The sequence below is a fragment of the Limulus polyphemus genome, unplaced genomic scaffold, assembly GCF_000517525.1.
Source record: "Limulus polyphemus unplaced genomic scaffold, Limulus_polyphemus-2.1.2 Scaffold3520, whole genome shotgun sequence".
In the NCBI taxonomy this organism is placed as follows: domain Eukaryota; kingdom Metazoa; phylum Arthropoda; class Merostomata; order Xiphosura; family Limulidae; genus Limulus; species Limulus polyphemus.
In genome coordinates, this window is record NW_013669130.1 from 91,330 (window position 1) to 110,778 (window position 19,449).

Here is a 19,449-nt window from a genome sequence, read left to right on the forward strand (position 1 = left end):
CGGCTAGCGCAGATAGCCCTCCTGTAGCTTTGCGCGAAATTCCAAAAAACAAACAAACAAACATATGACTACTGTGTTAACTTAAAACACAATACTTTTGTAAGTAATCCATTGAAAAATTAAGGCTTAGAAGCTTACACATAAAACACAACAATTATAGTAAGATGTAACGGCAACCTCATGATCAAATTTTGAAATAAAGAAGCGCCCACCGACTCTGATGTTTACCCTCGACCTCTGGCATTTCGCATTTTCATTATCAAAAAATTTTATACGAGAAAAAAAAATTCAAATCGAAATAGTTGTTTTTATAAATAAAGTAGCAAACTGTCATAACACCGAAGTTGACAAAGTTTTATTGACCTTTAACCTCTTAATTGAATATTTAAATATTTGAATTAATTAATTCAACTGCTCCTATGCTTAATTAGTGAGTCACAGATAATTGATTATATAACTTTGTGCTTAACAACAAACAAATAAACACAATTAATGTAAAAGTAAAAAACTGTCAAGGTCTTTAAATGTAAAATGTACGTAGGATTCACTTTTAAATTTGTTGTCACTTGGTTGAAACTAACTAGCGTGGTAATCTAGATGTAAAGTTTTTACGTGATTACATTGAACCATAATTTCTAACGACACCAGTTTTTGTTAACTGAATTGCAATTTGCTGGTGATTATTAAAAAAAAAAGAACACATTGAAATGCAGTGAAACGACGATCAACTGGTGTTTTATTAAGTAGTTACAGGTTATGTTTTTTTTTTTACCATGACTACACCACATGTGCCGCTGTCCTAATTATTTAAACATATTTAAAATAACAACGTTTTTTTTAATGGGGTAAGAGCGAGAAGTTTGTTTTAGAATAAAACCACGAGTGGCTTGTATTTTGATTGTTTTGGGCTGTTGATGACAAAATCTTGTCGAAACGTTGTACATTTGCTGTTATGTTAAAGTTATATTAAAGTTTTTCTTCATTACCCATTCAAGCCGTCTCCAGCCATTATACGTTAACTAAAAACTGAGCTTAAGAAGGTTTTTTTATATTATGCATATTATATGACTTTATATCAGAATCACTGAGTACACTTGTGATTCCGTCATACAAACTCCAAATCTTATAAAGTGCCTTTTGATTATAGTTTTCATGTATTGCTTCAATTAATGCACGCTGCTTCGAATGATAACTTTATTAATGTCACGTACAACTACGTTTAATGAATTATATATATATAAAACTATCCCCGTGGGTATTCAGTCTCCTTTCGACAGAGGGTCACAATTAAACGCCCCTTTTATTTCCCGTGTAATCACGAACCATCTAGTTAATCGTCAAGTATTACTGGCTAATCACAACTCTCGACAGATTCAACGATACAGATCCGTTCTTCCTCAGTCTTGTGAGTTAGCTTCGTTAAAAATAATAAGTTTGTCTTTGTTCTTTCCGATTTCATTATCTGTGGTTCACATTCTCGATATTCAAAGACAGTTTCGAGTTTCAACATTTATTACAGGATACAAAAACGTACTTCGTATAGTGCTTTAGTCATGTCAAATTAAAACAAATAAAAAATACTATAGTATTGTAGATTTGATTGCTTTAACGCAAAGAGGCCCGGCATGGCCAGGTGGTTAGCGAGCTCGACTCACAATCTACGGGTCGCGGGTTCGAATACCCGTCACACCAAACATGCTCGCTCTTTCAGCCGTGGGGCGTTATAATGTGATGATCAGTCCTACTATTCGTTGGTAAAAGAGTAGCCCAAGAGTTGATGGTGATGACTAGCTGCCTTTCCTCTAGTCTTACACTGCTAAATTAGGGACGGCTAGCGCAGATAGCCCTCGTGTAGCTTTGCGCGAAATTCAAAACAAACCAAACCAAACCAATTTAACGCAAAGCAAAATAATAGACTATCTGCACCTTGTCAACCATGGGAAATCGGGCCCTGAATTTTATCGTTGTAAGCTTATCGCTGACTCACTGGGGTGCCTTTTAGAGAAGTTCGTAAAAATAAATAAGAAACACAAAATTCACCACTTTTACTGCAAGTAGAGTGTTAGAAGAGTAAATTAAAGTTTCTGTTGCCATTTTAATTTTATCTTATGTATTTATGTGGTTTAGAAGGGGTATTCGTTATTCAATGTGTGTTTCTTAACTTGCCATTTTAATATTATCTTATGTGGTTTAGAAGGGGTGTTCGTTATTCAATGTGTGTTTCTTAACTTTCCAAGTTTATCCAATAGAAATCCTTGTTTGAAGATACCATTTCAGCTGTTGGCTGTTATGATGAATAGTCGTAGAGAAAATGCTTGCGACATGATATGTTTTTAATGCCCTATTACTTCTCTTGTAAGTTAGAGGTAAGTTTACGGAATGGATATTTCATCCCTCAGAGCCCCATTTCAGGCAGCAGTTTTTATGCGTTAAGGTTTTGTATGGGAACTTTTTCATTTGTTTGTAGACATTTAGAGTACCGGTACTGTCACCCTGTTGAGTTTTAATACTTTCCCCCGATACCCAGTTTGAAAACGTCTCTAGATCTGGCGTCTTTTACTAGATAAGTTGATCGGTTTCTCATTTTTTAACCCACTTAAGTTTAACCTCTCAGTCATTGAGACGCCCTGTACGGCCCTCAGTTTCGTTCATACCTAACCTCTTACTGAAAAGCCTGGGCAGGTCACTTAACTATTTGAATTATTTTAGATACACAGTACTGCCTTTACAATTTATAAACTTTGGACATTCAAATACAAGTTATCACAACTCAAAAAATGTTTCGTACATGAAGCATGAACTCCCCTCCTCATATATTAACTTGATTACGTCAGATAGATTTAAACTCCTTCCAAATACATGATCTTAACACTTGTTCCCTGAGATGTGCGCAAAAACAAAGTTAAATAGCCGGAAATGATATAAGCGAGGGAACAGTGGAGCCACTGTTACCTTTTAATTGCTTATTTATTTACATGAAGTATTTGTTTAGATTCTCGGTTATGATTTATAATCGTTATCAAAACGTAGGAATGTAAAATGAATCATCTCAGTAAGTTGGTTTTTGCTAAGTTTATCTTGCTCGTGAATTTTTTGAGGGTTTGGTCACTCTGTATTCTTGAACATGACTTGAAGTCTAGAAATCAAGACAAAATTCTGAGAAAATAAAATATTCAACTTCAACAGTTGAAAATTGCAACTGTAAGATCAAAGAAGTTAGCGTATTTCGGCTAATATTAGACAAACAGAAGAAATTAGAACGTTAGCCTGATTATGAGACGTTGCGGAGTGGAGAGTAACGATTCAGTTTCCTTGGTAAAATGTATTCTGATAGCAATATTTACGTTGTAAAAACTCAAATCCAGTACAGTGTTGCTAAGTAAACATATGTAATTGGTGAATTCAAAAGGAATATTACAGTCAAACAATTTTTATTTGTTGACTGTTTTCCTGAAACGATATAAATATATGGTGTGATGAGTAAATAGGACCTTCACAGATTAAAGCATTAAGGATTTCAAATTAGTATAGCTGTATAAAACAATTATTGCTTCACAGATTAAAGCATTAAGGATTTCAAATAGCTCTATAAAACTATTATTGCTTCACAGATTAAAGTATTAAGGATTTCAAATTAGTATAGCTGTATAAAACAATTATTGCTTCACAGATTAAAGAATTGCGGAATTCAAATTAGTATAGCTGTATAAAGCAATTATTGCTTCACAGATTAAAGCATTAAGGATTTCAAATAGCTGTATAAAACAATTATTGCTTCACAGATTAAAGCATTAAGGATTTCAAATTAGTATAGCTGTATAAAGCAATTATTGCTTCACAGATTAAAGCATTAAGGATTTCAAATTAGTATAGCTGTATAAAAAAATTATTGTTTGCTTTGTTTTTAAGTATAAACTACACAATTAAGTATCTGAGCTGTGCCAACCACAGGTATCGAAACCCGTGTTTTAGCGTTGTAAGGCTTCTGAATTACTGTTGAGCCACCAGGGAGCAAATCAATTAACAAGTGTTTTCTCCATTTCTGTTAAAATAATAAAGTAAATTGTTTGGATATACAAAGTACCAGAAATTCCAAAACTTAAAATATTGTAAGAATAAACTATTTACATTTCTATTTGCAGATTTGAAGCAGGCTCAGAATTCTCAACTCCTCTTACACACTGGACAAGTGGAACAGCATTAAACGGTTTGTCGTTTTGGTAACATAATAATCTACAACTATTTTATTATTTTCACTGAATTATTTTAGGACTATAAACAAGTAGAAATGTTATCAATAGCATATATGACATGCAGCCACAAGCTTGAATGTTAAAACAAAATCATGTGTGTGTATGACAAAGCTAGACAGAACTGTCGTTGAAGCCCCCCAGTGGTACAGCGGTATGTCTGCGGACTTACAACGCTAGAAACCGGGTTTCGATACCCGTGGTGGGCAGAGCACAGATAGCCCATTGTGTAGCTTTGTGCTTAATTACAAACAAACAAACTGTTGTTGAAACAGGTTTATATCAGGGGTCCAGCTCTGTGTCACGTTACACATTATGACACGAAGTCACAAGTTAGGGTGTGAAAGCATAAAATCATGTTTATTTATGGCAAACATAGACAAAAGTTTCGTTCAATTTCACGTTGAAACTTCAGTCTATAGATGGATTGTTTGTTTGTAGTTAAGCACAAAGTTTCACAAAGGGCTATTTGTGCTCTGCCCACCGCTGGTATCGAAACCCGGTTTATAGCGTTGTAAGTCCTCAGACATCTCGCTGTGCCACTGGAGGGCCTATAGATGGAATCTTGTTATCTTATCCAATCCAGAATGAGAAATGCATTATCTGTTTTGTTAGCTTAGCACTACATCAAGTAAATTTAATGACAAGAAGTTTATTTTGGACATAGTTTATTAGAAAATATTTATATTAGCATACCTGACTTGTGTTTTTTTTTGGTAAACTTTATTTACATTGTATGGATTGTTTTAAATTTCGCACAAAGCCACACGAGGGCTATCTGCACTAGCCGTCAATAATGTCGAAGTGTTAGACAAGAGAGAAGGTAACCAGTTAACACCACCCATCGCCAACTCTTGAGCTACTCGTTACCAAAGAATAGTGGAATTAACAGTGATATTATAACGCCTCCACGGCTGGAAGAGTAATTATGTTCGAGTACGGGATTATAACCCGCGACCTTCATATGATGAGTCGAGTGCCCTAACCACCAGGCTAAAATGTCTGGAAACTGGGAGTCAGCAAATTACAATATTGAGATAAACAGTGACTTCACACTGAAATAAAAATGAACCTTCTCACAATGCAATAAACAGAAGCCTTACGTTGAAATGAAAACTTGGAGGTTTAAGAAAACGAGATTTTTCTTTCATTAGTGAGGATATCGGTAAACCTGAAGAGCAAAACGGCTCTCCAAAGTTTATACGTTTGTAGATAGTAATAATAGTAATAACTTTACATGCTTAGTTCGTTTGTTTGTTTGAAGTTAAGCACAAAACTATAAATTATTTTCAAAGGCGAGAACCAAAGTCAAGAATGGTAACATGTCTTTCTCGTCCAAATAGGTTCACAAGAGTATTTCTTGCGCGTGGAACGACCTCTGGTGAATATCACCCGCTTTCCCGGCCAGAAAACAAAGTTATTTTGTGCTTTCAATGGGCATCCAACGCCTGTTATTCACTGGTATAAGAACGAGGCACCGCTACAAGAAGAACGTGGACGGGTTGACATCAGACACAAAGACAATGGTAAAGGTCACGTATCATCCAGAGTTCGTCTCCACTATCTCGATACTTTAGATACAGCCTTCTATAAGTGCGAGGCCAGTAATGGGTTCAAGACTGTGGAAACAACGGGAATACTGAAGGTTAATGGTGGTGAGTAACAATTCTATACATGTCAAGACACTGTACTAAACAGATGTGTGATGTTTACAATACAGAAATAGCCGAAATTGTTAACCCTTGAAATTTGTAATCAAAATCATGTCAAAATGATAATTTGTTTTCCAGCATTTCTCCTTAATTTGTACATTTTTGATTCAAAATCAGAGTTGTGTTAAAATAGCTTTGAGATCTATCTATCTTTTGTTTCCTACAAGTTATTTCAAACTGACGAGTTCTGGTATTAAATTTAAGGCTTCTTAAATTTTCCATTTCGGATTCAAAATCAGAGCTGTGTTAAAATAGCTTTGAGATCTATCTATCTACTGTCTTCTACAAGTTACTTCCAACTGACGAGTTCTGGTATTGAACTGAAGGCATTTTGAGCAATAACTTGTAAGAGACAGAAGATAGACTTGAACTGGCATTCTTACATACATCTCAACTTGAATAAGAAATTGACAATTTAAGATGAACGTGGAAAAGGCACATTTTCATTTGATGTGATTTTGATCACATATTTTATGTCTTGGTTTTTAATGCTTCTACAGTTTTAGACGTTAATTAAGCCTTGTTTTGATCTCCACAAACCATCTATGAATATTCACTGTGTAGTTAAAATTATTGAATTCCGTCCTTTTATAAAATAAAATAAAACTGACTGTGGCACTTACGATAAGCTTTCTATGCCAACTTCTCTAGTCTGTAATCTGTTGATCAAAATAAAATGGGTAATTAGCTTTTGACTTATCCCGCACTCGTGTCAAATATGTTATTTGTACTGTGACTTCATTTATAACGCTATCGAGTTATTCTCTATTGTTGCATAAATATTTTGTTTTATTTTACCAGGAAACATTCGAACGCCAAATAGTATGCCTGAGTACCCACCAGTTATAGTACCACATTTTCCAGCGCTTGGTGGAAGGTATGGATGGAGTTTGTATTGTAAATAGTTTTGCTAATTTTATATATAATTTCTTGAATTATAACTAATTAATTTACCTATATATTTTGTTACTTAAGAAAATAAAAGAGTGGATCGTTTTCTATGGCCAATGGTTTAATTTTAGTTGTTGGAATATTATTTTGTTTGTACTGCACGGAAGTCAGCTGGTTTATTTCTCAGCCAGGAGAATTTTAATGATGCATGCCTTATAGCGGTTTCAGTATTCATATTTATACCTTTTCCTCTGTGTTTTTGTGAGTGACCATGTATTTCTGTAGGCTCAAATTTTAATAATCTTGTAACATCAAACAAGATTTCTCATAGTTATCTATCCGTTTCAAGGCTACTTGTGATGAGAATAACACATTCATTACTTTGATGAACATAAATTATAAAGAAATTGATTAAATATATCCGTATTTTGTAGCCGTACTAAGTTCTATATCATTTTTAGTTACCCATTTTTTTCATTATCACATGTCTGTTAACACTCCAGACTCCAAAATAAAGCAAACTGAAAGTCTTGGTTAGCATTTTGGACGGTGTAGCAGTATAGTTTTGTTTGTAATAATTTATCATGTCACGCAAAATGAACATTTGCTTATAAAGTAACAAAAGCATGTGGCCCTTACTTCTTTTCCCAAATGGTACTGAACGTTAAAATCTCCTTAATGTTGAATGTGTGTGGCTTATTTTTGTCCAGATAAACTCTTAAAGGACAATGTGCCAACTATATGGTTGAAATGAGCTTTGTTCCTTCAGGAAAGAAGCAAAGTATCAGAATAATAGAACTCCTTTGTTAAGGTGTAGTAGCTGTAATGCGGTAACAAGGTAGGGACAACTCCAGATAGTTCGATTTCGTGCACTCAGTGACTGATTATCTGTCATCACCAGGCTTGATGATGACGCTAGATACCATAATGACCATAGATGACTTCATATTGTTGCTGTTTTTGGTATTTCCAAACACTCATGATTGAGTATAGAAGTTTACCTCAGTATGTTCTGCTATTTTCCAAGATTCAGCTGAGTTCATAAAAGAAAATCAAATCATCCTCAGGTCTAACAAAACCCAATTTCATCCAGACCGAACGGATCTTAGTTACCCCAAGCTCTTACATTTAAAAACTCAAGGAAATTCACCAAGAAATTTTAATTTTTTTTTCATTATCATTTCATATTAAACAAAAATAATGTTTGAAGAAAAAACCTGGGAAGATTCTGAAGCTAGTTGTGCGCTGGTTTTCAAATATCGGTTAATCCATTTTTCCTTCTGGTTAAAATCTGTTTTAAAACGACCCTCGATGGTACAGCGATAGGTTTGAGGGTCTGAAACGCTAAAGTTCGTGGTTAGATTCTTGCGTTAAGCACAACACAGTAAGACCATTTTGCAACATTTTTCTTAACAACAAATAAACAAACAAAACCATGAAGTAAGAAAATGTGTCTGTTTGATTAGCCACCTAGTTCCTTACAACATATACTCTTCTAGGTGTATATGGTTTATCCAATTAATATTTTCAACCATCCAGTACTCCGACAACGCTTTAAGCTTGAATTTTGTTCTTTATAATAATTTGTCATTCTACTTGTTGGTAAACGCATCCTTTTAATGTTTTTGGCTCAATTTGTCTATTCACTTTTCTAAATTAAATAAATTATCTTTTGAGTTCTCTTTTTGCAAAAAAAACAACACAAATTAGAATAACAAATAAGACAAGTGGCCTCAGTTGAATGACAATGATGCCTTAGGAACAATATATTTTAGGGAAATGTTAAGGTGTAATAGGATACATCATACATATATATATATATGTATGTATATTTTGATATAAATTATACTTATTTTTTACAAAAGCAGAAATAATACCTTACTTAAAATCAAATTAAATACTTACGGCAAGGATGTGGCGATCGAATATCAATCGTTTTCATGGTTAGTTGTTTGTACGATAACCTAAGTTTAATTATTGACTAGTTGCTTTATTATTATTCACTAAATACTGGTTACTAACTAGTTTTTATCCTACGTTTCGGCTGCTAATATGCTGCCCTCTTGATAGAACTCCTGAGAAGGAGTATTTCTGTGTTGGTAGTGACTGGTATTCGATCCTGGGTCTTCTTGGTGGAAGTCTGTTGCGTTATCCAGAAAAACCTGGATACCCCTCTTTAATACATTCAATCGGTTAGTTGATTCAAGTTCTAACAGAGGAGACCTTAGAATAACAGATAACACATCAGCTTTTCTATAAAGAAGACATCCGGGCAACTACCAACATTTTAATAAGATACAAGTATGTTTTTACATTTTGTTACTTATCCTACAATATTAGACTTCGAACATCAACTTGACAGCTTTAACACGTGCTCTTATTTATACACGAATCTGTGGTAATCCTTCTTTAACCTTAGGGTATAGAAGTTTCATCTTGCTCAGAAGAATAGAATAACTTTCGATAAAAACCATAGAGTGGACCTTCTATGTTCACTATAGTTAGGAATGTGTCGTTGGGGTTACAACAGAACATATCAACCAAAATAAGATGTGTAACTAAAGCTGTTTGACTTCGAAGTTATAACTTAAAATCTCTTGTTATTGCTTTGGATAAGACAATGTTTTTTGTTACATTTTAATACCTTTCGAACTTTGAGAACCCATTTGTCTTCTTGCTCAAGTAGGTTATCTTGCTTGCGTTTTATTCGACGTCAAGCTGCCTCCTCTGAAGTGTGACCGATAACATAAAATAACAACGGAAAAAATCTGGCTTGAAAGCTGAACTCGGAAGAAAATCCTTAACATGACGTTAAAAACCATTTTCTTTTAGCTTTCCCGCCATAAACATGCCGCCACATGCCTGTTATTTTACGAGTCAACATCGACTATAAAACCCAAACATCTACCCTCTTGAAAACCCACCCATTAGACATATACTAAAACACTTCATGCTCTGAAAGTAGTGATATTTTCTTCTCAGATTGTTGTATTTTCTTTGAGCGCAGCCCTTGTGAAAACATTATTGTGCCTTGTGTCAAGATAATAGAATGTTACTAGTACATCTGTATATATTTTTTCACACCAGAATGATTTAATCTACCCCTTTGAAAATCGCTGACTTTTGTACTCAAATTATGAATTATAATAATGGAGCAATGCAATTAACTATTGTTATATTAAAACGGCGTGTGACTGGGTGTGGCCTAATAATTAGATGCTAGACTGTAGAATGGAAGTTCGATCCTTCAATATGCCGCTGAACACGCTCCACATTTTCAGCTGTAGTCGCGTTATAAAAGTGTCAGTCAATCCACCTATTCGGTTAAAAGTCGCCATATAGGCAGTGAGGGCTGATAACTGATTACTTTTCATCAGAAACAATTCTAAAGAAGGGACGGATAAGTCTAAGCCCTGGGGTTTCTGACCTGGCAGCATAGTTCATCTATCGCATAAGGTGTCATTCAGGTTGAAAATAATACATCAGGTTTGTACAGTGAATAGTTGCTTAGTAATCTTACTACAAAGATAATCCATTATGTATTTGTATGTATGTATGTATGTATGTGTGTGTTAGCAAAGCATATACCACCCAGAATTAGCTGTGTATAGAATTCGACTTGTACATAACCTATCTTGTTTTAGGATTTTAGCCCGAGAAGGGGGATAAAAAGCCCATGAAATGGGTTTGGTTCGTTTGTAATTAAGCACAAAGCTACACAATGGGCTATCTGTGTTCTGCCCACCACGGGCATCGAAACCTGGTTTCTAGCGTTGTAAGTCCACAATCATACCACTGTGTCACTGGGGAGCATGGAATAGGGACAAATCGACTTTTAACAGACTTTTGGCTTACATCACCCACAGTTGGTTGGCTCGATTACTGTAAGTTTTTGTATGGTAATGGAATCTGTCCGATGATATACATGAGCTATTTTGTTTTGGAATTTGATTAGAGAAGATATATATACAAAACTATGAAATAGGGCGCATTTCCACTTTTTTATAGACTTTTGGCTTTGAATTTAAATCCACAAGTACTTAATAATTTAAATGATCCAACTATTACCTTCCACAAAGCAGGGTATGCAATTGGCATCTTATGAAGTCATCAGGGTATTCATAACAAGAATAAATAAAAAAAGAAAGGGGAACGTTAGCCTTTACAAATTTTTTGCTTCCTTATCGGAAACCCTCGACTATTTTCAATGAAAATCAATTTTATAAGAGTAGCAACAATTTTGTAAACCAAGAATTTGCTAACAAAATGTTACTTATAACTTGTAACAAAAACTCTAACTCAGTTTCCTAGTTACACTTTTATATAGCTTAAATATATTTTTTATACTTGTAAATCCGCATGAATTTACTACCAAAGTTAAAGTAAAAATTTAAATTGATTGTTTAATCTTGAACTTATATTGTTCTATATGTTGTATTTTCCAAAAATCTTGATACTAATAATTTTATAATATTCTCACATTTACTATATTAGAACAAGATACCAATTTCCAACCGTGCTTCGTATGCAATGCTTATATTGTATTAATAGCATTGTCTTACTACCGTTTCAAGGCGTCATTAATACATATTTGTATGGAGGTTGAAGAGCATTTTGTGGAATTTCGGGGAGTTTTTCTCGATAAGATTTGTCATTTAGAAATCATTATATACACAACTACCCTCAAACTATTGAAAATTTAAGGGTATATAGTATTCACAGGACTTGAGGTTAGTTTAAATCCCTCGAAAAAAATTTGGTACACTTTATAAATTCTGAAAGGATTACGTTGCTGTCTATCTTATGTTATCATGTCGCAAATAAATTCACTAGCATTATATTAAGTTCTGTGGATCATCTTGTATCAGCCAAATTCTTCTATGATGTAAAGCCAGTTATTTTAGTAGATGGAGTGAACTAGAATAAAGAAAACAGGAGTTCACATTCCGTGCTATATTGCCAGTACACTGTGAGAGCGAGGACATCGGCCAGATCAATCTGCCAAGTGACAAACTCGCACACTTGAATGTGATAGAAACCTCCGGTTCGCTTTACAGAATCTGTCCAAACTTGATGGCTGGTTAGTCCTAATCCTCAAGGTCATTTCTTTGTTTCATTCTTTCCATGAATTTTCCTTATTTAATTTAAGGAGCGAGGTCACAATCTCATACCCCTTGAAAGTCAGTAGGAAAGAAGGATAGACAGACATCTTTATGCTATTTTAAATGTCATCAATACAAGAACTAAAATAATCGTATATAAAAGTACATACTGAGAGATAGGGAGAGAAAGGAATATCATCTTAAGGTTATGGAAATGAAATAGCACGAGAAACATAATTAGAAACAAACTGGACAGATATGAGAATTTCGAGAACAAATTAATGCTAAGTTATTTGACTATTTTATAGATTTATAAATTGAATACAAATATTTTGTTTACACTACAGGAATTTAATTCGTCTACGTTAGTAAAGTACCATCAAACAGTACGTTTGGTAAAACAAATCTCATTCTTAGCGGAACGTTGCTACCGCTGAATTGAGTTTGTTCAGAAAAGTCGCTTTCTTACCCAGTTGCTACCGCGGAATTGAGTTTGTTCAGAAAAGTCGCTTTCTTACCCACTTGCTACCGCTGAATTGAGTTTGTTCAGAAAAGTCGCTTTCTTACCCACTTGCTACCGCTGAATTGAGTTTGTTCAGAAAAGTCGCTTTAACTTTTCTGAACAAACTCAATTCAGCGGTAGCAACATGGTAAGAAAGCGACTTTTCTGAACAAACTCAATTCAGCGGTAGTAACTGGGTAAGAAAGCGACTTTTCTGAACAAACTCAATTCAGCGGTAGCAACATGGTAAGAAAGCGACTTTTCTGAACAAACTCAATTCAGCGGTAGCAACTGGGTAAGAAAGCGACTTTTCTGAACAAACTCAATTCAGCGGTAGCAACTGGGTAAGAAAGCGACTTTTCTGAACAAACTCAATTCAGCGGTAACAAAATGTTGCTAAGGCTTTCTTACCATGTTGCTACCACTGAATTGAGTTTGTTCAAAAAGAAGTTTTTTTTTTAAATAATATATTACTACCGCTGAATAGAACAAATATAAGTTGACATAGTGGGATCGAAATAATAGAGGCAGTCTACCTTCGTTACTCACCTGCTACTACTCTCTAAAAGCGCTTGTGTTGTCAGGTCTTTTAAAGTGTAGTTTATCATTTTCTGTAGTTCCAAGTGCTTTTCAAGCACCGTTAATGTAAGCAGTCTTGTTAAGACCCCTAGTGACTGTGTGGGAAGTTAGTTTGCTTTTGTATTTGTTTTGTGATTTTATTACCACAAAAGATACTAAAAGCCTGTTTGTGACATGTAGTATTGATAACAACCTAGGTATCGATGCTAAACAAAGATTACACAAATATCTCCAATCAAAACACGACATCACATTGTGAGCGATACGAGTAAACTCTGATTGTAGAAATGAAATAAAAACAAAAATAATGGTAATAATAATAATAATAATAAAATTATAAACTAATTTATTTACAGCAATCATCTTCGACTCTAAACTTACCTCTAATGATAAAGAAGAAATATATTATGATGATAAAAGATTCCATTTTAAACCCCTATTGGCGTCCAAAGTTTTCTAGTGTTATCAAACTTGTAAAGTAAAGGGAAAGAGAAGCCTATCAGAGTATTGTAATTGTATAGCTACATTCCACGTGCACACATTCTGAAAGGAGTGTAGCAGTAACTAGCACGAGCGTGGGTTTTACTAAAGCTGAGAGGCCATATATGTTACGTTTTATTTTTTCTCCTTTGAACTGCTTTGATCAGTAGTAATGTTATGAATACTTCAAAACTTTTCATCGATTTAGAATCGAACTCTAAGTAAGAAATGTTATAGTGGTAAAACTTCACATTGAAACACTTCTAAGTGGAATGGAATATAAGAAACGGTGGTTTAGAAATCACCGTTTAATGCAGTTTTTAACCACATATAAAATATCAATTGATTGCATACAAAAGCATATAGCCTCACGAAACACCTCTATCAGTAAATCCAATACTCTCGTTAACACTCTATCTACGCGTGTGGGGCTGAAGAGAAACCCTCGGTTTCTGAGCGCCCCTGGTTGTCGCACAAGCCCCTCAGGGTCTTGTGAGATATTAAACTAAAATAACTGCCAATATATATATATATATAAAAAGCATGAGACTGTTCTAAGAAAAGTGCTTGTTTCACGCGATGAAAAGCATACAGTTGTGAATTTAGAAAAACGTTTAAACCACTACTTTTGACCTTTAATTTGAATGTTTAAACCACTATTTTTGACCTATTATTTGAATGTTTAAAACCACTACTTTTGACCTTTTATTTGAATGTTTAAACCACTACTTTTGACCTTATATTTGAATGTTTAAACCACTACTTTTGACCTTATATTTGAATGTTTAAACCACTACTTTTGACCTTATATTTGAATGTTTAAACCACTAATTTGACCTTATATTTGAATGTTTAAACCACTACTTTTGACCTTTTATTTGAATGTTTAAACCACTACTTTTGACATTTTATTTGAATACACAAAAATTAAAATGTTTTCTTTTGCATGATCAAATTATTTCATAACGCCAACTAAGATTTTAATTTTTCATAACCTTTTACATGACTTAGCATTTGATTACCAACGTTAGATTTTTAAGAGTTAACGTATTAAAAAAAAACCTGGCATTCTGTGAAATTTCTGTTATAGCAACTTTTGTATGATATTTTTAGAAAACTTGTGTTGATACATAGTCTTGATAATGGAGGATTATTTTCGGTTCTGGTAGTAATATTAATTCTATCTTACAAGTTAATCACTATTTCTCATACGTTAGTTGCTCATACGGTGACGTATTCGTTAAAACATCAGTTAGGGTTTAATTACTCAATCGTCTTAAGTTTTGTGTTTTTCTCATTTAATATATACCCGTGTATATATGTGTGCGATATCACTGTACAGTTTTGTTAATATTGTTCTTTAACAAGTTACAAACAGGCATGTAACGAAATGTATTCGGCTCATACACTTTAAAAAATGTCTCCAACGAACCAAACATTTCTCGCAACAATGATCCTGTCGTTGAAAACTAAAAAATGTACAAACTACGTTTATCATACAAGATAATTAACTCTTCCCTCCTGATAAACATGAAATGTAAGGATTTATGCAAAACTTTAATTTAGTTTTTTTATTATTTTTTAATATAACTGTTCAATAATTTTCCAGAATTTGTTACTAAAGGGTACGTTGTCATAAAAACCAAAATTATTTTCAGTGCTCTGTATGCTTTAGAATTTATACAGAAGGATGGATCTTCAAAACTTGAGGGAGAAAGGAATACGTTATATTGCAAATACTGAACCGAATAACTTCTAGTTGCTCACAGTCAAACTCCGTGCCCTTGTTCTATTTTTCTTTAGCACGCAATTCCAATCATTTTCGCCGTGAAAGATATATTTAAAGAAACACCTAGTTCGTTAATTGCTAGTCAACGGTGCATCTGTCACACGGGCGTCTTAAGACTGGTGGAATTTAGATGGCGAGTTCCACGGATTTAGTAGTCTTGGAAACACTGTCATGGTCCCAGATGTTAAGAGAGAAAAGTATACAAGAAATGAAAGAGAAAAAAATTGACATGTTTAGAGACAGAAAAATAGCGAAAAGGTGATTCGGAGTAGAATAATAGGCGACATTAGTAAAAAGATCCGTGTAAAGTCAGCGAAAATTAGAAAATAAGCTTGAACGTAAGAGAAACAAAGAACTGAAAGTAGTAAAAAGTCAGAAGATAAAATACAAAATTTCATAAATGCAAACAGAAAAGAAAGGAAGTACAGAGATAAAGGTGATGTAAAGAGAGAAGATACGTTTTCGAAAAACAAATAGAGAAACGGAAATGTGATATATTAAAAAAGAGACTAAGAAAGAGAAGGACAGAAAAGGTGGAAATATTCAAACGTAGGTTGTTGTTATTTGAAGTTAAACACAAAGCTACACAGTGGCCTATCTGTGCTCTGCCAACCACGGGTATCGAAACTCTGTTTCTAGCGTTGTAAGTCCGGAGACATACTGTTGTGCCACTGGGGGGGGGGGACAACGTAGGTGTTTCAATGAAAAGTGTGTGTATAGAAGTTTAATACGCATTTGCTTTTTAACAAAGTATTTTGTAAACAGATAAACGTATTAACATGATCTGTTTCTGTATATAAATGGTAGATGATAAATCTAAATATTAAGCTTAACGCTCTAATGAAAGGGAAGGAGAATGTTGCAGAATCTAATAGTTAACTCCAAAATGTTCATTGAAGACACTTAGGACATTATGTTTCAAAAGTCTGACAGATTTTTCAGTGAAGAGTTATCAAACGTCTGTTGCTTTCATTTTCAATCCTCGACAATGATGAGTTATTCTGTGTAAACACACACAAATTATTGATTGGGCTTCTTTTTTGTGACGTAGTTGTGAATTATGTTTTCTGGACATGGAAACCTCCCCTAGAATCTAATCTTTATATTTCCGGTCTAGCTACGACAGCGCCGTTTATTATCAGTGCATTTGTAACAGTTGTACTTACATATTGAGGTTATATGTGGCATTGTCCAAATAACTAGACATAAGAACAAGAGAAATGAAGCGTACAGATTTTGTCGTATATTACCCTTCGTTTGTGGCTGTTTTTCTCGTTTGATGCTTTCTCCGTCTGTCGTTATGTTTGCAAGAACGTGATGGAACGCGCCTCAGGCACTTTTGACTACGTACGCTGAAGTTAAGGTAACAGATGAAGCTAATTTGTCACCATGTAAAGATAAGGAAAGGGGAGGAACAAGGTGATATTCTGCTACCTAAGTCAATAACTTAAAAAGTATTAACGTGGAAAGATATAAGTGATTTCAACTCAGCTGGTGCGTGATGCAAAGAAACCTGAACTATCCTGCGGACTTCCGACACTTAACTCTCCCCCTGTATAAGTAATCATCCGAGTTTTTTTTTCTTTTTTAAGTTCTTGTTACGACTCAAAAGACTGCCGCTCTGGACTGATAACTTTCTTGGAACTTAGCTTATATGGATACATGCTGATGTTGAAAAACGTGTTTACTCAAATACAAACATCTTTTTGTGCTTGGTTAACGATGTAACAAAATAATGTTGTAAAAGTGATTGTTATCTAGGAAGCTTTAAAACAATTAATATTTCAGGAACCTCTGCATTTTTAGACAGTTAATTTACTGTAAAAGTTTGGTAAATGAAGTATTAAAATCGTTTTTGTATCTTCACATATTTATTTTTATAGTATCAATTGTTTTTGGAATCGTTTTAGACCTGTCAAAAGTTACAAACTCCACAGTTTTTACATACGCAAACAGAATTTCTTGCAAACAGCCAACAACTGCTATATATAATTCAAACCTGAATTTAAAGTAACGGTAGACATATGTTTAATCAACATGTTTTATTTGCGAGTAATATACTGAGGAAAACTAACGAGTCTTTAACCGAGACTTTCAGTTTAATATTTTCTTCGTATCCCTTGATTACTTTACTGACGTAACTAAATAACACAGCATTAGTGGGTTAGTAAGACGTTTAATAGATAAAACTGTTAATAATTAACTTATTAGTAATAGTGAGTGAAATTTCAGTTGTTCTCTCGTCATTTATCGAGGTGAACGGAAAAACTTGATCAAGCAGAAGGCATAAAATATTTTTTTCCAATAGGTGGCACTCTAAATTCATCAATCTTCTTGTAGGCGATCACAACAAACAATTTAACTCGTTTGTGAAATGAAAACAGTAAAACATATTGAAGTTCATTTCACTTATCCGTTCCCCGTCCATTTAATCACTGTAATTTAAAGGTAACGACACTGTACTGGAGAAATACCGATACTTGTTACTCTTTTTGACGTTGCTGCAATTGTAACGTAGCTCTTAGTTTATATGGACCACGATAATTAATTAGAAACAAAACAGAAGATACATCCCAATTAGTATGTAACCTGTTTACTGTTTTGACGGTGAGAACCCGTAAGTTTTATCGAACAAATACTTCCACAATCCAGATGTGTGATATTAAAGTTTCTGGTGTATTATTGATCATATCCACTTTAGGTGTTTAAACAAAAGGAATCCTCAATACCTACGACACTTGAAATTCTTTTAGGCAGGATTAGAGTAAATTAATCTATGAGACCTTCTTTCCTTTTTATTAACTATAACTTTGTGCGCCAGCAATACAAAGCGTGTGGCGCGCGTATACCCGATTCGATTTCATTACTCATCAGGATCTCTACCAGACTACCTTCAAATTGAAATTAATTTAGGCAGGATTAGAATAAATATATCTATGAGACCTTGGGCGTGGTCAAATACATCAATCGAAAGGGTTTGACCTCCTTAGTCCAAAACTTTAATTATATCTCAAATCGCTCAAACAAGGACGGAGCTATAAGCTAAAAGTTTGTACTTGAAAAACTCGGAGATATTCTGTGGGCCTCTATGCCGCGGCTAAAAAGGCTTGTGGTATTTATTAGTTCGAGATGTGAGCCTTTACTACAACAATGCTAAATTTATAGCCTATCTTCAAAACGCTTTTGTCATTTCATCTGTCATGTATCATGTATTTTCGTGAAGTTACTACTTTTCTTCAACTTAGAACCGAAATGCAGGATAGTTAAAGCGACCTTACGTTAAAAATTGATGAGTTAATATAACTGTTTTCTTAGTTCTTTATGCTACCTTTCTGATGACATTTTGATTTATTCACGACTTTCATCTTCCACGTTCCAATTTGTTTTGAAATAACGATAGCCTTGGAAATGGTGATATGTTATCTTCATAACCCTGCGGCCACGATTTGATATTTTCTTTACATTTTATAAAAATTCTCTGGAACAGTTTTTCTCCGGTGACGTGGCAAGAGAGAAATAGAAAGAAAAATTCACTACTTTTTTTAACATAAGCTTTCAGACTAATATATAAAAATGCTCTTAAAATTGACAGCCGAGAAATTTCTTGAGTTCTCTTTTGACAATCAATTGCTCGGAGTTTTACTATAGATACATATAATCACCAGAAAAGTAGAGTAGTGAGAGTAACTATGGCAACAAACTTGTAAGACCAGATATTTATCGGTCCACAATCCTTAAGACTGATGCCACTTTGATAATAAATCATACTTCATGTAATGTGATATCGCTTATCTCCAGTACACCACTTAAGTCATTTTGTCACATAAAATTGACACATGGCGATATTCATAGTTTTAGTCATAATTAATATGTGAAAGTGACTACACCATTCTTCCATTATTTGATACCATGCCCATTACTGCTCACTTATTTGTATTTATTTATTGGAGCTTTCACGCGAAATCACTAGATCCTAAAAGTAGTAGACTGAAATGGTTAACAAGTTTAGAGGTGAAGAACGCGACTTAATTTTTTTTTTTGTGTGTGTGAAAATAAAACTTTTTTCTAGCCAATTTTGCCTCGTGTTTTATCAAGTTTAATAACAGAATTATCGCATTGTGAGACATTGCTGATATCTAAACCC

The 19,449-nt window shown here is 34.0% G+C and overlaps 1 protein-coding gene across 1 annotated transcript in view; it reads left to right on the forward strand.

Moving 5' to 3' along the window:
- Nucleotides 1–19,449, forward strand: part of LOC106469508 (tyrosine-protein kinase transmembrane receptor ROR2-like) — a 103,376-nt gene that overhangs the window by 80,446 nt on the left and 3,481 nt on the right. Inside the window, exons 3-5 of the mRNA XM_013930007.2 lie at nucleotides 4,143–4,207; nucleotides 5,594–5,905; nucleotides 6,764–6,839. Of these exons, the coding sequence (XP_013785461.2) occupies nucleotides 4,143–4,207; nucleotides 5,594–5,905; nucleotides 6,764–6,839 (453 nt within the window). The remainder of the gene's footprint in view (nucleotides 1–4,142; nucleotides 4,208–5,593; nucleotides 5,906–6,763; nucleotides 6,840–19,449) is intronic.